Raw genomic sequence first — 20,212 nt, 5'->3', positions numbered from 1 at the left:
AGGATGAGAAGTGCGGGGGTGAGGGGATGGGGATGAGATGGGATGGGGATGAGAGAGGGGAGGGGATGTGATGTCCATGCTACTGGGTGGGTGGGAAACAGTTACAATAGGCAAGGCTGAAGCACCCCTCCCTTCTGTTCCCCAGGGGTGGTGGGCCATCCAAGAGGGGGGGTCCAAGCGAGGGGTGCCCTGACGCACTGTAGATACTCTGTAAAACAGCTCCACTGTGTGTTGTATATCTTCCATTGTACACTTCCCACAGACAGCTGTATAGAACAGTGCTCTCTGTAATATTTAATATTATGGATATAAAGTTTGTTTAATGGTCAGTTTTATATGTTCATAACCTCATAAGTGATAGGAACTGAATCTGGTCATTCGGCCCATCAAGTCTACTCCGCCATTCAATCACGGCTGATCTATCTCTCCCTCCTAACCCCATTCTCCTGCCTTCTCAACATATCCCCTGACACCCGTACTAATCAGGAATCTTTCTACCTCTGCCTTAAAAATATCCACTGACTTGGCCTCCACAGCCTCTGTGGCACAGAATCCACAGATTCACCACCCTCTGAATTAAGAAAATCCTAATCGTCTCCACCCAAAGGAACGTCCTTTAATTGTGAGGCTGTGCCCTCTAGTCTTGGACTCTCCCACTAGTGGAAGCATCCTCTCCACATCCATTGTGGAGTGGGGGGGGCAGGTGGGGGGTGGTTGTGGAGAGGGGGGGGCAGCTCCCGGGGAGACTGCGGTATCCAGGGGTATTGAGGGCGACAGTAACTGTCTGGCTTCTCGGGATTTACCCCGCTCCTGCCAGCGCCGTTACCGGAATCCGCGTCGTTCCCTCTCCCCCCCCCCCCCCTTTAAAACCGCCTGACACCACGAAATTAAATCAAAAACAACTCTCCTTTATTCCGTACATTAATCAGCTGAACATGTAACATGGGCCCGGGTGATAACGCTGGAGACGGGAACGCGGAGTTCTGCATTTTCTGCAGAAGGTCAATGGGTGGAAACAGGATGCTGCAGATACACGGAACCGCAGGAACCGCTTTACAAAAACCACACGAAGTGCTGGAGGAATAGGCGATGTTATGGGTTGAGACCCTTCTTCGACCCAAAACGTTACATATTCCATCTCTCCACAGATGCTGCTTGACCTGCTGAGTTACTCCAGCATTTTGTATCTACCTTCAGTTTCAACCAGCATCTGCAGTTCCTTCCTACATGCCTCCTCTGGCAGCTCGTTCCATGCACCCACCACCCTTATGTGTGAAAAGATTGCCCGTCAGTTTCCTATTAAATTCCCCCCCCATCTCACCTTAAGCCCATGTCCTCTGGTCCTACATGCCCCGGACACAGGACTCTGCATTCACCCTGTCCACCCCCTTTACACTGTGAACATTGAGCTAACCAGACAATAGGAGCAGGCCACTCAGCCCCTCCAACCTACCCGGACGTTCAATTGCTGATCGGTCCAGGCCTCTGTAGCCAGCCCACCTCTCGACCTGAAACGTCGCCCATTACTTCTTTCCAGAGATGCTGCCTGTCCCACTGAGTTACTCCAGCATTCTGTGTCTATCGCCTCTTTTCCAGCTCTCTGCCCCCCAACTCCATCAGTCTGAAGGTCCCATTTCCCCACAGATGCTGCCCGACCCACTGAGTCCCTCCATGTTTTTGCCCAAGATTCGAAGGGTGGAATGGTGCTGCCTGTTGCCGTTCCACTGAACCAGGGAACAACATCAGACGTTTATGTAACTGTCCCAAAGGAATCTCAACCAATTCTCAGAAAAATGTTAATGACCTTCCAGCATTTGTGTACAAAATCATGAGAGGAATAGATCGGGTAGATGCACAGAGTCTCTTGCCCAGAGTAGAGCTATCAAGAACCAGAGGCCATGGGCTTAAGGTGAAGGGGAAAAGATTTAATAGGGATCTGAGGGGTAACTTTTTCACACAAAGGGTGGTGGGTGTATGGGACAAGCTGCCAGAGGAGGTAGTTGAGGCTGGGACTATCACAACGTTTAATAAACAGACAGGTACATGGACAGGTACACAAAATTGCTGGGGAAACTCAGCGGGTGCAGCAGCATCTATGGAGCGAAGGAAATAGGCGACGTTTCGGGCCGAAACCCTTCTTCAGGACAGGACAGGTTTGGAGGGATATTGACACGTTAGCCGGTGTGGGCAAGTTGGGCCAAAGGGCTTGTGTCCATTCTGCATCACTCTGTGACTATCAGGCCCTTACCCCGTCTAATCACGTGCCTAACATTCCAGAAAGCTGCAGTAAAACACGAGACTGTGGTAAAAGCAAGAAACGGGGAGGTGCAGATACTGGAATCTGGAGCAAAACACGAAGTTACTCCAGCTGTGTTAACTCCAGCATTTTGTGTTTCGCTCCTGATTCTGTCAGCGGGCAGTGCTGACAATAGCCGGCCAAGGTTTACCCCATCCTAGACCCACTCTTGACTATGAGGGAGCGCCGCACTGTGGGAGGGGCGGTGAGGGAGCGCCGCACTGTGGGAGGGGCGGGGGTGGGGGGGTGAAGTACTGGCATCTCTCCCACCCCACACACACACACACAGTGCGGCGCTCCCTCACCGCCCCTCCCACAGTGCGGCGCTCCCTTACCGCCCCTCCCACAGTGCGGCGCTCCCTCTATCTGTCCACCCCCCCCCCGCTCCCCTTGCCCGGGACGACGTGTAGACATTCCTGGAGCCGGCTTCAGGTCCCGGGAGGGGGTCGAGGATCGCAGCCAGAGAGTCGGAGTGAATGCGGAGGAGGCTGAAGTGGACGGGAGAGTTAACAAGGGCAGAGTGTGCAGGAAATGGAAACAACACAGTCTCTGTCAGTGTGTGGACAACGAGGCGCGCCCCGTCTTGCAGACAGTTTAAAGGCACCGTGTCCTGCACAACGCAGGGCCATTCTTCCCCCTCTGCTTGGGTCGGCATGGGCTGGGTGGGCCGAGTGGCCTCCCGCGGCGGGAGTTGGGCAAAAACCTGCCACCCCTGGTCCCAGTGTCCAGGTCCGTGTGGAGGAAACGCGGGGAGTGACTGAGGCAGGCTTACTACTGACTAACAGGCTATTCGGCACAGCGGGCCCATGCCAACACCAAACATGCTGAGGCTCTATAAGACGCTGGTCAGGCCGCATTTGGAGTACTGTGAGCAAATTTGGGCACCATATCGGAGGAAGGATGTGCTGGCTCTGGAGAGGGCCCAGATGAGGTTTACAGGAATTATCCCAGGAATGAGTGGGTTAGCATATGATGAGTGTTTGACAGCACTGGGCCTCTACTCGCTGGAGTTTAGAAAGTTGAGGTTGGACCCCATTGAAACTTACAGAATAGGGAAAGGCATAGATAGAGTGGATGTAGAGAGGACGTTTCTACTGGTGGGAGAGTCTAGGACCAGAGGTCACAGCCTCAGAATTAAAGGGAGCTATTTTTGAAAGGAGGTGAGGAGGAACGTTTTTAGTCAGAGGGCAGTTAATCTAAGACAGTGCCTCAACAATCGGCTCGAAGGTCCCTGGATCGGCTGTCAGCGATATGATGCCTGATTCCTGTGCAGCGTTGAAGATAGACACAAAAGGCTGGAGTAACTCAGCGTGTCAGGCAGCATCCCTGGGGAGAAGGAGTGGGTGAGGTTTCGGGTCGAGACCCTTCTTCAGACTCACGCGACCCGAAACGTCACCTACACATTTTCTCCAGAGATGCTGTCTGACCCGCTGAGTTACTCCATCTTTTTGTGTCTAACAATCTTATCTCAAAGATGTTCAAGCTGAGACAGCGGTTAGAAGCATGAGAGCAAGAGAGAGTTAGCTCTTAAGGCTAAAGGAATCACTGGATATGGGGGGCAAAAGTCAGAACGGGATATTGATTTTGGATGATCAGCCAAGATCATATTGAAAGGCAGTGCTGACTCGAAGGGCCAATGGCCTACACCTGCACCTATTTTTTAATGTTTCTAAGCACTGTGAAATCGCGTGTCTGAGAGTTGACAACAGAGTGGATTACATCAGGGTTCTGAGTTGTGAGTCATGCCCTGGACGCATGTTTATCCCTACTCTTCTACATTGCGTGGTTACTGTCCAATTTATGCGTGATCTTGGCGAACAGGACAATGCAATACGTGCCGAAGAAAAAATACAGCAGTTACTGGAAATGCACAATGTGATGGTTCGTGTTTGGTTTTGTTTGTGACGTATATGGGTGTCTGTCAAATCTTGTTTTTTTCTGTCCCTGCTTGTAGAGCCGTGGGTGATTGCATGAACAGATTAGGCCGGACAAACATTCTACTTCATAGCTGCACAACCCATGAGAAGAAGCTTCCATTCCATCATTCTGGGACAAAAATAACCCCAGACCTGGGTTAACAAGAAGCATTTAGCCAGAGGGTGGCGAATCTGGCAATCAGTCAATTGATATTTTTTAAGGCAGATATTGATAGATTATTGGTTAATGTGGGAATGAACTGCAGATGCTGATTTAAACCGAAGATAGACACAAAAAGCTGGAGTAACTCAGCGGGACAGGCAGCATCGCTGGAGAGAAGGAATTTGTGACGTTTCGGGTCGAGACCCTGTCCTGCTGAAATACTCCAGCTTGTTGTGTCTATTTTGGGTTCTTGAATAGTCTTGAATGGCCCTCAACCGTTGCCTTGCAAACTGGATTAACCCTTTCACACCCTTGCTTTCCTCAGGCGGGTATTAAGTTACAATCAGACTTTGCACTTCACTGAGTCATGTATCAAATCCGATTGGAGACAAGTCAGCCGCCCACAAAACAAACCTGTAGGCAGTTTATTTAAATTAATGGATTATCGATCAGAATTTCCCTGATTGCCTGAGGGATTCCAGAGTATATACAGCTGGTGTTCATGTGTCTGTGGGCTTGTCGTCACCCATAGCATCAGCCGGGAGCCGTGTTATACTCCCTGTTGTAAACCACCGCTTTCCAGTTCACTCCTGGAAACTGATGCAATGAATTCAGTTAAAACATCTGCCATTTCCTGTCACGTTCCTGCCAACACTGTACCCAAAAGCCTGGCGGGAATTTTGATGACAAGTTGCAATCTTCGGGAATAGCGAAATTCACATGGAAAGTGGCTGTGGTGCTGCCAACGGGAGTGCGTCGCTTGGAACTGTGAGAAGCTACTGTCTCTGTGGAGCCTGCAGTGATTGCAGGGGGCAGACTGGCGCTGTTGCCCGTCACACCCAGAAACGTGTACGAAGCAACTGCAGATGCTGGTTTACACTGAAGATAGACACAAAATGCTGGAGTAACTCAGCGGGACAGGCAGCATCTCTGGAGAGAAGGAAAGGGTGACTTTTTGAGACCCTTCTTCAGACTGGAGAAGTGTCTCGACCCGAAACGTCACCCGTCTCTTCTCTCACAGATGCTGCCTGTCCCGCTGAGTTACTCCAGCATTTTGTGTCTTTCTTCATCTGCAGTTGCTTGTTTCAACTGGGACGTGGCTTGATTATTTGACAGAGTTGTTGAGAGGCGCTATCAGGCAACTGAATCATCCCACCATAACCAGAGAGCAGTGCTGAACTACTATCTACCGATTTGTTGGCGCTCGGAATTTCCTTGAACGGACTTTGCTGGCTTTACCTTGCACTAAACGCCATTCCCTTATCATATAACTGTACATTATGGACGGCTCGATGCTGACTGGTTAAACATAGAAAATAGGTGCAGGAGTAGGCCATTCGGCCCTTCGAGCCAGCACCGCCATTCAATGTGATCATGACTGATCATCACCACAATCAGTATCAGTTGCACTTGATAACATTTCTGGTGAGGACAGAAGATTTATATAAATGTTTTTTCTGGGCTTAGTTGAATTTTAGCTGTTTTTCTGAACGATGAATTGCAGATTCCTTTCAACCTCAACAAACTGAACTCTCAGCAACGCATGTGTTAACGGGGTTAATGTTAACATATTCACAGGGAGAGTGAGTGATTGCAGCTCTGATTTGCCGGGCAGGCAAAGCTGATTGGGCAGAGTTCCAGAGTTTCTGGGAATTCCCACTGACGGCAGCGAGCCACAGCCGGGTTCACACGGAGGTGGGGGGGCACACGCTACCGGGGTCACAGGCTGGAGCAGAGGGGGATACACGATGCATGGGGTAGGAGGTGGTCAGAGGATGGGGGGGGGGGGGGGGGTCAGACAATGCAGCCGGGGAATGGACAGAGCATGGGGAGTGGTTACAGGCTGGGTGGGGGGTGTTTACATGGTGGGGAGGGGTCACACGATGGAGCAGGATAATGGACAGAGCATGGGGGTGGAGGTCGCTGGAGCTGGAGGCCCAACCCCAGTCGTGTGATTGAATAAAAGGCTGAAGGCCCGCATCAGCAGACTCAGGAACAGCTTCCTCCCCTCTGTTTCCAGAGTTGTGAACGGTCCTTCCATGCGATAGAGGTCAGTCCCGATTTCCCAATCTGCCTCAACCACATTTTGCTCTACTTGTAGTACATGATTTGACATTACATATTCATACTTTGTATTGTCTGATTAGATAGCACATAAACAAAGGGGTTTTCGCTGTATCCTGGTACACTACACATGACAATAATACGCCAACATCAACACCAAGAGGCAACCTCTCCTCACTCCGGTGGGCGGGGGCCTGAATGGTAAGTCCGTACCTTCGTCCTGAGGAACAACGAGAACTGAAGCCGTCTCTGCTGGGCTGTAACGTGATGTAAGGCAGACCTAGGACTGGGATTACACTGGCACACTCCCCCACTCGTTCACACAGCAAAGTCCACAACCATGGGCTGGGCCCCAGTGCAATGGTTCAATTGTACTTTATTGTCACCTATACCCAAGTATAGTGACATTCTTTCCTTACATCAGTTCAGTGACAATTCTGTGATACATTAGGCACAATCATACTAAATACAAGAGTATTAGACAGTAGACGTCTCTGAGTCCATACACAAGAGTGCCATCTTGCACTCTCTCTGGATGCACTGACATCAAAGAATGCAGATGCCAAACTAACAGTAAGATGCATTTTGTTCAAAGAATGTAACACAGATTGTTTCATTACGTCAAGACAAGGGAACCTTTTGAAAGGCATTCAGTCATAATGCAGCAATATTTACACAGAGGTACCGTACGGTACGATATGGGGCAGCATGGTGTCACAGCGGTAGAGTTGCTGCCTTATCGCACCAGAGACCCAGGTTCGATCCTGAATGTAAATTGTTCTTAGTGTGTATGATAGTGCTAGTATAGGGGTGATCGCTGGTCGGCGTGGACTCACCATGAGACATCCAGGCCTCAGCACCAGCTGCAAGAAGCATCCTGCTGTGCCCATTCCCTCCATAGTGGACAGAGGCACAGCTGTGTGCGGCTCAAGTTCCCAGAGCCTAGGAATGGGTGATGAAGATGCAACCTACAGATGCGAGGACCCAGCAACATGATCACTGATGTAACTGTTGCAAGTTATACCCTATGGGCACTATGTCAGCCTGACCATGGTCCATGGCCATACACCATAGAAGAGAAGCTTGAGGCCATCCAGGGGAACACAGCCAACAACAAAGAGGAGATTTAATTTTAAACAGAGATCTTTTTGAAAGAGAGGAAGGAATACCACAGCAGGCTGGGCGACTGTGGTGGAGTGTAAGGAATGAGGGGTACTAGGCAGAGGCAGGTTGGGGTTGCTACAGTAGGAGGAAAGATGAAGGGTGTGGATTGTCAGGAGAGTGTTGGAATAGTCTAACTGAAGCTAACCAGTCAGCTGGGTTAGGTCAGGATTGTTGGGTGGTCAACAGCTCTGGGCAAGTAAACCATGTGTCTCAGGAAGGCTGATCCACACATTGTGTACAAAGTGTGTTACCGCAGCTGCTACTTGGGATCAGGACAGAGCCAGAGGGAATCAAGAATCCAGAACCAAAAGCCAGTAGGATTGGAAACTACAACATATGAAACAAGCCAGAAAACACAAGGAAATAATCAAAAGCAACATAACCACCACTCAGAAAGCCCTGCAAGTGTTTCAATCCAAAGGAAATTGATGTTGTCATTCTGCAAATCTTGGCCTACCATAGAAAACATTCTGAACTGGAGCAATGTCCCACTAAGTCACAAAGTTTTATTAACCCTGTTGCAGCATACACCAAACACGGCCAAAATCCCATCACAAGCTGACCACCAGTCCGTCGTCACCAACAGGAGCAGCACCTCAACAAGGCAGCATCTCCGAGGGCTTGCTGGGAATTGGAATCAATATTATTTCAATATATTTTTTTTAAGTCAGTTACTTCAATTTTTGGAATGTGTAACAGGTGAAGTCTGGCAACTACTAAGGTATTGGTTTACAGAATGGTCCTTTATCCTCCACGGGACGGTTAGATGCAGCAGAATGCTATCCAGTACAGCAGATTTTCTTTCAGCTGGGGCTGAACCATCTCTACTGTGGTGTAATCCTGCAGGTACAGTGGGAACCTTCCTGTCCCGGGTTGATAAGGTGCAGTAACGATGTGATGGTGTGTGTTCTGTGACTGGTTTGAAGCACCTTGAGCTGGTAGGATGACGAAGAGACTGGGACCGGGATCATACCTAGTAGTGATTGCTAGCCTGGCAGACCTGCTTCACCTCAGGAATACCGTGGCCACTGTACCTGTGCACCATTGTGAGGCCTGACATTCACCAGAGGCATGGACTGGACATGATCTGTTTTCCTGAAGGTCTCTTTCTCCACTGCACCATTCCTGGGCTTGGGAGGAGGGGCCTGCACATTGTGTTTTCCCATCTTGTGGCGTTTGGTAATGCAGATCACAATCACTATTAAAATCAGCAACAGCAAAACCACCAGGATGACAGCAATGATGATGGTGATTAGATTGTTGCCTGCAGAAGAGAGAGCTGCCTCATTGACTGCTGTTGCTTGGAACTCTGTAGATACACCCCCCGATGTAGGCTCACTACTTCCAAAGGGGCTCCACGTTACCGTTGGGTAATCCACGTCCATCTCTCCTCCATCCTGGGCTGATGGACTGCTGCTGGAATCTGGTGCCTTTGTACTACTCAGAGAGGCGAGGTTGAGCAGTGTGGCATTGTAATGGTGATTGGGTATGTATGGCACAGTCTGAAATTCTAAAGCTCCTCTGCCAGGTGGCACTCCATCAGCTTTTAAGAGAAACTGGAAGCTATCCAAGTCTGGAAATAGCCCAGCCTCAGCGGAATCAAAGACTTCCATGGCAATGCTTCCATCTTCCAGGTCTGTCTGGGTGAAGTTACTGCCCAGAAGACTTTGTGTGCCATTCTGTCTGTGCACCTTGATGAGTTTCCCAGCTCTGGGCTGTTGGGTGATATGGAAGGTGGGAATGCTTTGGGTCTTATTCCCCAGTTCACTTGCATCCAAAACATCCGTGTCGATCAAAACGGTGGTACCTTTGGGCCACTGCAGATGTGGGGCCACTCTCACTAGTGGCCGCACTGTGATGTTCACCGTGCCTGACATGTTGCCCTTACGGCTCAGCGCCCAAACCTGGAAGCTGTCCTGGTAAACAGATAAGTCCGTCAGCCGGTACTTCACTTCTCCACTGTCAATCTGCTTCTGCAAGAACTCCGTCACCACAACCTGGTTCATCATCACCTGGCCGTGCCTTGGCAGCTGGGTTATTCTGTAGAGGGTTCCTCCATTTGCCCCGGTCTCTACCACAAGCTGCTCTCTGGTTATGGGTGTTGCTGGATCCCCCTGCAGTAGCACAGCCTCTTTGTTGTGGATCACGCTGACAGTGGCTGGCACAACCTCAACAGTGACAGACCCCCTGGCAGCTGAGTGTGTCCCATCGGAGACTGTGAAGTGGACAGTGCTGGTGGCTGGTGGGCCCACTGCTTGGAACAGTACAGTGCCAGCATTGACATCCGCCTGTGTGAACTGTGTTATGGCCGTGTTGCTGTTAGCCAGATGCACAAAGAAGCCATTGTCCGGCCCTGCGACAATTACATACTGGATTTCTTCTGGCGTGTTGTCTGGGTCTACTGAGCGTATGTGGTCAGGGGACAACACCAAGCGGGAGCCTTGCGGAGCATGGAGGGCTAGTCCCGTGGTGACAATCCGTGGCGGATACCCTTTCACCGGCACCACCGTGATGTTAAAACGCTCAGAAATAACGATGGCCATTTTGTCATCTCCAGGCCGTGACAGCCGCTTTCTCCTTGGACCCAAGCGAGCTCGGAAGGTGAAGCTGTCCTCCAGTGCCCCTGACCGGGAGTGTGTGTACTCGAGTGTGGACACCAACAAGTCAGACTGTGTGAAGCGCCGCACCCTCCTGACACTGGCCAACGACAGAAACCCATGGACAGGCTGAGCGGTCACCTCAAACACCACCTCGTAGCGGGAACGGCCGGGCCTGGGCACTGCGGCCAGAAGGTTGGAGGCGTCCAGTGCAGACTGGTCAATTGTGGCACTTTGACCTTGAAGCAGAGTAAGGCCTGGAGAAGAAAGAAAGACATGTTGTTGATTGTGCAGCTGGAGACAACTCATCTGCCCTGTCCACCATGAGCCGGCTCCACTTCAGGCTTCAGCCATCATGCTGCCTTCCAGTACTGCTGCCATCTGCTCCACTCACTAACCAACATTTGTTCTGCTCTCTCACACCTGTATCTACAACCTGTTACTCAAGACCCCTGAGCAATTGTGCACGACAACAATCTCAGCAACTCCTCAAAGACTGTGGTGCTCTGATTTTTCAGCCTATCACTCCAGCAAGTATAGAAGAAGTCAAAACAGAAAGGTTGACCACCAGAGATGGGCTGGAGGAGCAATGATTCTACACACACCATCACTGATCAGAAGCATTACTTTGTTGATGTAATTCAGTTTTGAGCTTGGGACTTGCTCTCTGTAAACTGCACGAGGTTTACAATAGTCCCATCATTACTGACTCACTGGAAATTATTCATTCGCTCCTCCTGACTGTTTTACAAGTCATGTCCTGCAGACTATCATGACATCCAACTGAGTGCAGGAATGGAGAGGGGGTGAGAGGGGGAAAGGCAATGCATTGTGAGGTGTAGGCGTTGAGGTGAAACGGTTCTGATTAATTAAAGTGAACAGAGTGGATGGAGTCAGCTTCTCACTGCTTTCAGTGCATCACTGATCATCATCCACAATGTGTTTACTACTCCACAACAACTGTGCTCTCACCATTTTCTGTTATAATTTCTACATTTACTGTGTTTGTTGCCAAGTGTCAGAGTTTTACTGAACATCAGAATGTGGTGAAAATCCTGTGATGATGCTTTGCCATCACCTGTAACCTTGTCCCATCACCGCAGGTCGCCAGATGACAAGTTGTATGCACAGCCACCAATGCAGCAGCAAGTAACATCAGGGAAATAAGAAACGGGAATGTTAGGATGAAGGAGATTACTGAGATAGAACGTGAGCAGGTGAACTCCAGCCTGCTCTGCCATGTCATACAATCATGGCTGCTCTCAACTCCACATTCAAGTCACCTCCTCTGAACTCCAGTGGATACACCCCTTTGTCTATACAACTATTTCTTATAAGACAATCCCTCTATTCCTGGTATTAGTCTAGGAAAACCTTCTCTGAACTGCTTCCATTGGTTTAAAAACCCTTCAATAAGGAGATTAATATTGTACACAATACCCCAGATGTGATCTCATGGTGCACTGTATAACTGAAGAACAACCTCCTTACTTTTGTATTCAATTCTCTTTGCAATAAATTCGCTGTTAGCTTTCCTGATCACTTGCAAACTCTATATACCAATCTTTTGTGAATCAGACAGCCGGGACCTCTGCATCTCAGAACTCGGCAATTCACAACCTTTAGATTTTTCCTTCCAACAGGGACAATTTCAGATATTCCCACTTTATATTTGTCACCACACCTTCAGATCATGTAAACATTGAGGTGCTGCCACTGTTCCCTCAACACTCCACTCATTACATCTTCCCATCAAACAATGGGACATATTGGTGCCTACTCTCCAGATGCTGTCAGCCTGTCCGTGCCGATGTGTTGCATCGTTCCTGATAAGCTTTAATTTTATGCAATAACCTTTGAAGTAATGTTTTATCAAAGACCATCTGTGAGCATAGCACATCAACTGGTTCTGCTTTATCTGCCTTATTCCAGCTGCACTTGGCATTTGGAGATTTTTTAATCATATGAAACTGGAGCCAGGATCAAAAAAATAGAAATGACAAGAAATGAATTGACTGGAAAACCTTTTAGGATCGATTGCCCTGATTGCTCAGTAAACCCAGAGCACTGAATGCCCATGCAAACATATCCTGAGCATCTCCTGGGGCTGGGGATGGGGATGGGGATGGGGCTGGGGATGGGGATGGGGATGGGGATGGGGATGGGGCTGGGGATGGGGCTGGGGATGGGGATGGGGATGGGGATGGGGATGGGGATGGGGATGGGGATGGAGATGGGGATGGGGATGGGGATGGGGAGAGCTGTTTGTGCCTACCTTTATTCCTCCAGAGCTGGCTGCCTTGCTCAGGGCCACCATTTTCAAAGGAGATCCAGAGGGTCAGGTTGTGCCTCTGCGTGACTGCCGGCAGAGAGGAGACCGTAAACTGGAACGAATCCTGGCTCTTCCACAGGGGCTCCTTGGGCCAATCATGTTGGTAGAAAATGTTGGCAGCCTCCAGCTATGGGTGGAAGGAGATGTCATTGTGAACATAGTGGACAAAGGTCACTCTCCTTCACTCTGGAACTCACTGCAGAGGATCACACAGCCTAGCCCAGCACCATTACACCACTAACCCAGATCCCATCACCACCTATCCACACACACAGGCCTGGTTACTACCAACGAGTCTGGATTTGGTGACAGTCCAGAACCCGGTTACTGTTGCTGCCTGGTTCTTGGTTGCTAGAATTAACCATTCTTTGAAGCCTTGCATCAATATAACCTTGGTCCTGAAGGTCAAGGAATGTCACTATCTTATTGCAAGAGAGAGCTCTGTGTTGAACATGCTTAGACTTTCTGAAGCCACCATAAAGCTGGCGATCTAAATTGTCCTCAACCAGATTATTCCTAGTTTGAAGAACTTCTCAAGAGGAATCAGCATTCATGTAACTTTAAATCTGAGTGCAGACCGTCATGCTAATCTCCACTGGTGGAGGGAGGGCTTGGAGATCCTGGGGAGGAGGCTGTGTACACCAAAGGTTTCTCATACTCGCCCCAACTCTGTAACTCCTGCACTGACAGAGGATAATTACAAAGCATTTCAGAGCAGTCACAGTCGTACAGCACGAAACAGGTGCTTTGGCCCAACTTGCCCATGACGATCAAGATGCTCCAGCTACACTAGTCACACCTGATCGCGCTTGGCCCATATCCCTCGAAACCTCTCCTACTCATGTACCCATTCAAATGTATTTTAAATGCTATTTCAGTACCTGCTTCAACTACCTCCAATGGTAGCTCGTTCCATGATTGACCCACCACCCATTAGGTTCCAATTAAATCTTTTCCCTCTCAACTTAAATCTATGTCCTTAGGTTCTTGATTCGCTATCCTGGGAAAAAGACAATGCATTCACTCTATCTGTTCCCCTCATGATTTTACACAGTGCCCACTAAGTCTTTAAATGATTGGTCAAACAGACACAAGTGCAGGAGCGTTAACTGAGATTTTTGACTCTTATGCATTACCCTGCAGCTGTTCTGTGAGAGGTGGCTTAGCATAGACATTTTATCATCTAGGACCTGGACAGTTAAAGGAACCTTGAAGAGAATTGCTCAGTGAGCAGTGTGTGAATGAGTTTCACAATAATCTGACAGGTCAGGTAATGGTGCTCATTCATTTCCCTCTGGTTGGAGATATAACAATGCAGTCTACAATCTGGCATTATCTTCACTCTGGATATTAATTACATTTTTCCATCATGAAGTATGAGCAATGTGATTTCTGAATCTCATTCATCTCCCCTGACACTGGAGAGTTACACATCAGCAACAACCCATTAAACTAGAACGCCAATCTTCACATTACAAGTGAATTTATCTGATATCTTCCTTGTCTTGTTTTCCCCTGCACTCTGCTGAAGGTCCCGTCAGCCATCCGTTCACTGCTGTGCCAAGTAGTTTTTCCTCAGGGACCAGTCTCTGCAGAACAGCAAGGGAGACCATTCTGACATTCATTTCTGCTCTCCATTTGTCCGACTCCCTCACTCTTCCCAGAGCCTTGAAAACCCTTCAAGCATATCCACAATTTTCATTTGAAACCTATGGCTGAATCTGTAGGCTGGATTTGTCTGTGTCATTTCCCTCTGATTGGAGATATATAAATGCAGCCTACAGTCTGGCATTATCTTCACTCTGGATATTAATTACATTCTTCCATCATGAAGTATGAGCAATGTGATTTCAGAAGCTCATTCATCTCCCCTGACACATCACCAACCACCCATTTGTAGCCACTGGCTCGTTCAACTCAGGCATGGTGAATGTGGATGGCTCCAATGCAGGTCCCATTGAATGATCTCAGCTGCTCCAGTCTATCCACGGAGCCCTCATCCCCTCATTCCAGTAAATCTCCTCTGCACGTTCCTGAGGCCCTCACATCCTGCTTGAAACATGGGCCCCAGATTGAACACAGTACTTCAATTGGGGTCAAACCTTGCTCATTTTACAATTCCACGATGAGTCTAACGTTCTTGTGTTTGAAATCAATGCCCTAGTTTATTACGCCCAGCTTCCTGTGTCAACTTTTAACATTTAATATTGCCTCCCACTAACTTCCCCACATTAAATAGCACATGGCCCATGTCCACACTCACCAGTATTATGTAGTGTGTGATTGCCCTCACTATTTATTTTGTGACCTATACAAAGTTTGTACTCATGCCCTATCAAGTTTAGTTTATGACAGTGCCTGTACTTTCAATATCAATTCCAGGGAAACAATATATCTCTCAGGTACAAATCAATAATGCTTGCCACTATTCTCTCTGCTTTCTATCCCCTATCTAATACTATATCCAGTCTCTGCAATCCCATGAGCTTCACCTATGCTGCGTTTTGTTGCTCCTTATCCCATGCATATTGAAATACCACATGTACAACATTAACCACACTACCCTTATCAATCTTCTCCTTGAAACAAAGAACACAAGTTAATTAAATATGGTTTAGTTTTAATTCACAAAGGCAGCCATCTTCTATAGCTATTTTTCCAAGTAACGATGAACTTTGCCTGAGTGTTGATCTTTTCCCCATCACAGGGCATCTGTTGTTTTCTGTTTAACTTGTTCCCATTTTGCACACAGGGAGTAACATTAGCAGCACCCCTAATTCCATGGAGCTCTGGGCAACTGGAGTGAAGTCTGCGCAATCTCAACCCACCACAAGATTGGATGCTTCCAAAGGCAACTGGAAAAAGGTGTGTTCTGATGAAGGATCATTTTCCTGAAACATTGACTTTGTTTCTCTCTTCTGGGACAGTTTCTTCACAGCTGTCATTGGGCAACTGAACCATCCTCACACCAGCTGAGTGCACTCTATGTTGTACCCTTTACCCTTTATCTGTGGGTGCGATGTGGATGGCTATAGTCTCTTGACTGGATAGCACAACAAAAGCTTTTCACTGTACTTAGGTACATGTGGCAATAATAAACTAAACTAAACACAAAGGCTGTCCAACCTGCTATTGTCAGCATTTTATATATTTTAGTTTAGAATGACAGCATTTGCAATTTCAGTTTGATATTTCCCACCTAGACTGGATGATTTGCCCCGAGCCAATGTTGAACATGTCATCACTGTCCATACTCTGATCATTCCTGCACCACATTCCCCTCCCCTGTGGCATTGGCAATGAGCGTGAGCAGAACGGCATCACTGCTCAGCTTGCGTCTGTCTGCACCCACAGTCACACCGCCCAAAGACTCTGTGATTGCACCGAACTTGGTGCTCAAAGCTCAGCTCCCAGCTGGAAATCTCTCCAGCACCCTTCTCCAAGGAATCAATGCAGAGTGAAATTAAACTCACGTCTTCTTCAGTGAAGCTGGAAACGATCCTGGTCACATTCCCTGTGTCAACTGTGATCAGTTGCCCCAAAGCAGGAGGAGTCATAACCGTGTATAGGATTGGTCTGCTATTTGCTCTGTTGTCATCATTGGTTCTTGCCTTTAGGTGCCGGGTTGTGATTGGCTGGCGTGTCCCTGGTGGGTGGGTGAAATGAAAGGAAGAGTGACCATTTATGTCAGCTCCATCTCCACTCCGTGCCATGTCTGAGCCATTCACTCTGTCTGCACTCCCCAAGCCACTCACACCATTCAATCTATCTGCACTCCCCAAGCCACTCACACCATGACCGATTCCCACCCCACCATGCCACACACCTCAGTGCGGTGCTGAACACTGAGCCACACAACTAGAGTCTCACGCCTCGCTTCCCTCCGGGTTCTGGAGCAGCGGAGTGTGGGCGAGAGACCCCGAGTCCTGAGTCTGATGCAACCCACACCAACCTAGTCCTTACCTGGATAAATAACAAGAGGCTCCTCGGTTTTGATCTGAATATTGAGGGATCTGGCCCTGACTTTGAAGAAGTGGCTGGGTGTGTGGTTAATCCCATCAGACACCTGAAAGTGGAACCCTCCGGACGATGTTGACCCTGAGAGACACCGGGGGGGGGGGGAGGGGGGGAAGCAATTTAGAATTAGAATATGCTATTTACTTGCACGAGTTTCCTGTTTCAATGTCCACTTGTGGTACCGCATAGTCATAAAGTCATACAGCTGTACAGCACGGAAACAGGCCCTTCAGCCCACCTTGTGCATGGCGTCCGGGTTGGCATACTAGCAGAGTCCAATTTGGCTGCATTTGGCCCATATCTCTGTATACCCTTCCTATCCAGATATCTGTTCCAACACCAGCGAGACCAGCCAGCCTATCACAACCCGTAATTGTATACGTTTCGATAGCTTCCTCTGGCAGCTCATTCCAAATACAAACTACCATCTATGTAAAAAGTCCCTCTTAAATCTCTCCCCTCTCACCTAGAGGGTCTGAGCTACATGGAGCGGTTGATTAGACTGGGTCTATATTCCTTGGAGTGCAGGAGGGTGAGGGGAGATCTTATAGAGGTGTATAAAATCATGAGAGGAATAGATCGGGTAGATGCACAGAATCTCTTGCCCAGAGAAGGAGAATCGAGGTTCAAGGTGAAGGGGGAAAGAGTTAATTGGAATCTGAGGGTAACATTTCCACACAAAGGGTGAATGGAACAAGCTGCCAGAGAGCAGTTAGTTGAGGTGGGATTATCCCAACGTTTAAGAAACAGTTAGACGGGTACATGGATAGGACAGGTTGGAGGGATATGGACAAACCGCAGACAGGTGGGACTAGTGTAGCTGGGACATGTTGACCGGTGTGGGCAAGTTGGACCGAAGGGCCTGTTTCCACAATGTATCACTCTATGACTCTATGACTAGGTCGCTGTCTCAAAATAAGTTTCACTATTCAGGATAGAAATTTCTCATCCCAGATGGTGGTGAATGTGATTCTCAACCCAGTAGAGCTTGATCCAAAAATATCAAATCTGGAAATTAAGTTATTATTTATTAATATTAACAGGACAGTTGTTGGCCTGATGTTTCTTCGTCTATATTGACAAGAATGCAGGAAAAGGCAATGTAAAGAAGATACCTTGTATCATCTCAGTCTGGAGAAGGGTCTAGATTCGAAACATCACCCATTACTTCTCTCCAGAGATGTTGCCTGTCCCACTGAGTTACGCCAGCATTTTGTGTCTATCTTTGGTTTAAACCAGGATCTGCAGTTCCTTCCTACACTTTGTATCCTACCCTGATTTGACACTCTGCTTGCCAACCCTCGCAGCATACCTCCCTGCCCAGCACCCCTCTCTGTGCCATCACTGCCAGCCTTAGGGATGGGGTAGACAGTTGTGGCCTTACCGTGGTGCACGAAGGTGACCTGCCCGGCATTGATCGCGGCCTGGCTAAACTGCAGGATGCTGCCATCCAGCGATGACTTCAGTGCCACGTGTCCATTGGATGGAGGAGTGACAGAATACACCAGCTCATCCGCAGGGCTATCGAGGTCCTGAGTGTACAGCAAATCCCGGGAAATCTCAGCCTCGCTGCTTTCCCACATCTAGGAACAGGAGCAGAAGACAGTTAAATTATTTAACCCCAGCCCCTCAACCCCCAGTCTAGACATCAGCACCACAGTCATCTCGCTCCCGGCTCGTTTAATTGCCCCACTACAGCCGGCTGTACCATCTGCCCTAATGCTGACGTGTGTCTTAGTGTCCAGCCCTGGGAACAGGCCGGAGATTAGAGCCTCCCGTGTTACACAGCTGCTCAGGATCAACCTCAGCCAAGACTCATCTAGACCTTCTTAGCAAAAGCACGGTCCACAAAAATGTGGATGACTATCATACTCTTATCCCTTCCATGAGGATGTCAGATAATGAGAGAAGAGGAGTGAAATGTAAAGCTTAAGCAATGGATGTGGGTGGACAGAGGCAGGTGGGGAAAGAGCAGGGGGGAAATGAAAATGGGGGACTTTGGGATGGAGGTGAATGTACAAAGAAAGGGAAAGGAGCAGCGACTGGGGAGATAATGAGGGAGATGCGTTGGGACCAGGGTGGTCTGGACTGGTATCGGAATGCGTGAGGAGGTGGGGGATTACTTGAAATTGGAGAATTCAATGTTCACACCGTTGGGTTATAAGCTACCAAAGTGGAATATGAAGTGATTTTCCTCCAGTTTACGTGTGACTTCATTCTGGCAACGGAGGAGGCCCAGGTTAAAACAAGGAATTACAGATGCTGGAATCTTGAGCAAAAAAAACAAAGTGCTGGACTGACTCAGGGGGTCAGGCTGTGTAGAAACATAGAAATTAGGTGCAGGAGTAGGCCATTCGGCCCTTCGAGCCTGCACCGCCATTCAATATGATCATGGCTGTAACTCCAGCATTGTGGATTTTGTTTAGAAAGGTGGGTATGGGACTGGGAAGGGAAGGTGATATGGTTGGCAACTGAGAGATCCAGCAGCCCTTGGTGGATAGTTCATGTTAATAAGTGATAGGAGTAGAATTAGGCCATTTGGCCCATCGTTTACTCTGCCATTCAATCGTGGCTGATCTATCTCTCCCTCCTAACCCCACTGTCGACACTAGAGCATAAGTGTTTAGTCACTTAGTCTAATAAAGAGAGTGTAGTGAGAACAATGGTTACAGCTTTGTGTAAGAATCAGAGGCAATGGGAAATATTTTCCTTCCCCACCACTCTGAGGGGTCTCAGTCAACAGAAGTCAAGAGCTGTCCATTATCAGATGCGTCAAAATAATATCCATCATTAACATACCGAGACCACTCATAGATCGGACTTCAAATGTAGGAATCTATTCAGACTGCAGGCCCATTAGTCTACAGTCAATAAACAGGTTCCTCATAATAATGTCCAGAGTAAACATCAATTGAGTTAGATCATTAAAACAAGGAGCTCACAATTTGTGGCTCAACAATTTTTGTGTGTTACACGAAGGAATGTAATCTTTTAAAGCACTCAAGAATTTCCAGGCCCAATGGAGTATAAATAGACTGCATGGATAATTTCTGTATAATTTCTGTTTAAATAAATAATATTTCTGTACATATTATGTGTTATGTACAGAAGTATTAATGGACAAAGTATACTGTCAGAATATTAAGTGGTTGAAGCTGCTTTGGAATATTAACCATCTCCCATCAGTGTATTAGAGAACGTATATATTTTTGTAGTATTAGATGACATTATCTCCTCGGTATATTAATAGCATCAATTCCCAGATGAACAATGATTAATAGCATTCTTTTCGAGTCAAAATCATACAATATGGAAACAGGCCAATTAACCTATTAGGATAATGAGTACAGAGGTTGGAACTCCATGTTATACAGTAGCTGTGTAGGACATTGGGAAAGGCACTACTGTGTAGAGTCTGGTTGGTTGGCCATGTACAGGAAGGATGTCATTAAAGTGGAAAGAATGCCAAAAATATTCAATAGGATGTCCAGGTCTGGAGGATTTGATAGGCTGTGTCTTTTTCTTCTGGAACATAGGTGGTTGAGGGAGACTTTATAGAGGTATTCAAAATCAGGAGAGGCATAGCTAAGGTGAGCAGCCACATGTTTTCCCTAAGGTAGGAATGTCTAAAACTAGAGAGCGTAAGTTTAAGGTGAGAAGGGA

General features: G+C 48.0%; 2 protein-coding genes across 2 annotated transcripts in view; both read right to left on the bottom strand.

Moving 5' to 3' along the window:
* mtmr10 (myotubularin related protein 10) overlaps window positions 1-20,212 on the bottom strand; it is a 902,395-nt gene that overhangs the window by 353,885 nt on the left and 528,298 nt on the right. The gene's annotated exons all lie outside the window — the stretch shown is intronic.
* cspg4 (chondroitin sulfate proteoglycan 4) overlaps window positions 6,799-20,212 on the bottom strand; it is a 67,682-nt gene continuing 54,268 nt past the window's right edge. The window contains exons 6-10 of the mRNA XM_033015085.1: window positions 17,934-18,132; window positions 16,496-16,630; window positions 16,006-16,178; window positions 12,476-12,659; window positions 6,799-10,457 (exon numbers count right to left, since the gene is read on the bottom strand). Coding sequence (XP_032870976.1) covers window positions 8,614-10,457; window positions 12,476-12,659; window positions 16,006-16,178; window positions 16,496-16,630; window positions 17,934-18,132 — 2,535 coding nt within the window. The 3' untranslated portion in view covers window positions 6,799-8,613. The remainder of the gene's footprint in view (window positions 10,458-12,475; window positions 12,660-16,005; window positions 16,179-16,495; window positions 16,631-17,933; window positions 18,133-20,212) is intronic.

This window comes from Amblyraja radiata, chromosome X (genome assembly GCF_010909765.2).
Source record: "Amblyraja radiata isolate CabotCenter1 chromosome X, sAmbRad1.1.pri, whole genome shotgun sequence".
Lineage (NCBI taxonomy): Eukaryota > Metazoa > Chordata > Chondrichthyes > Rajiformes > Rajidae > Amblyraja > Amblyraja radiata.
This window is presented reverse-complemented; position numbering and strand designations above follow the sequence as displayed.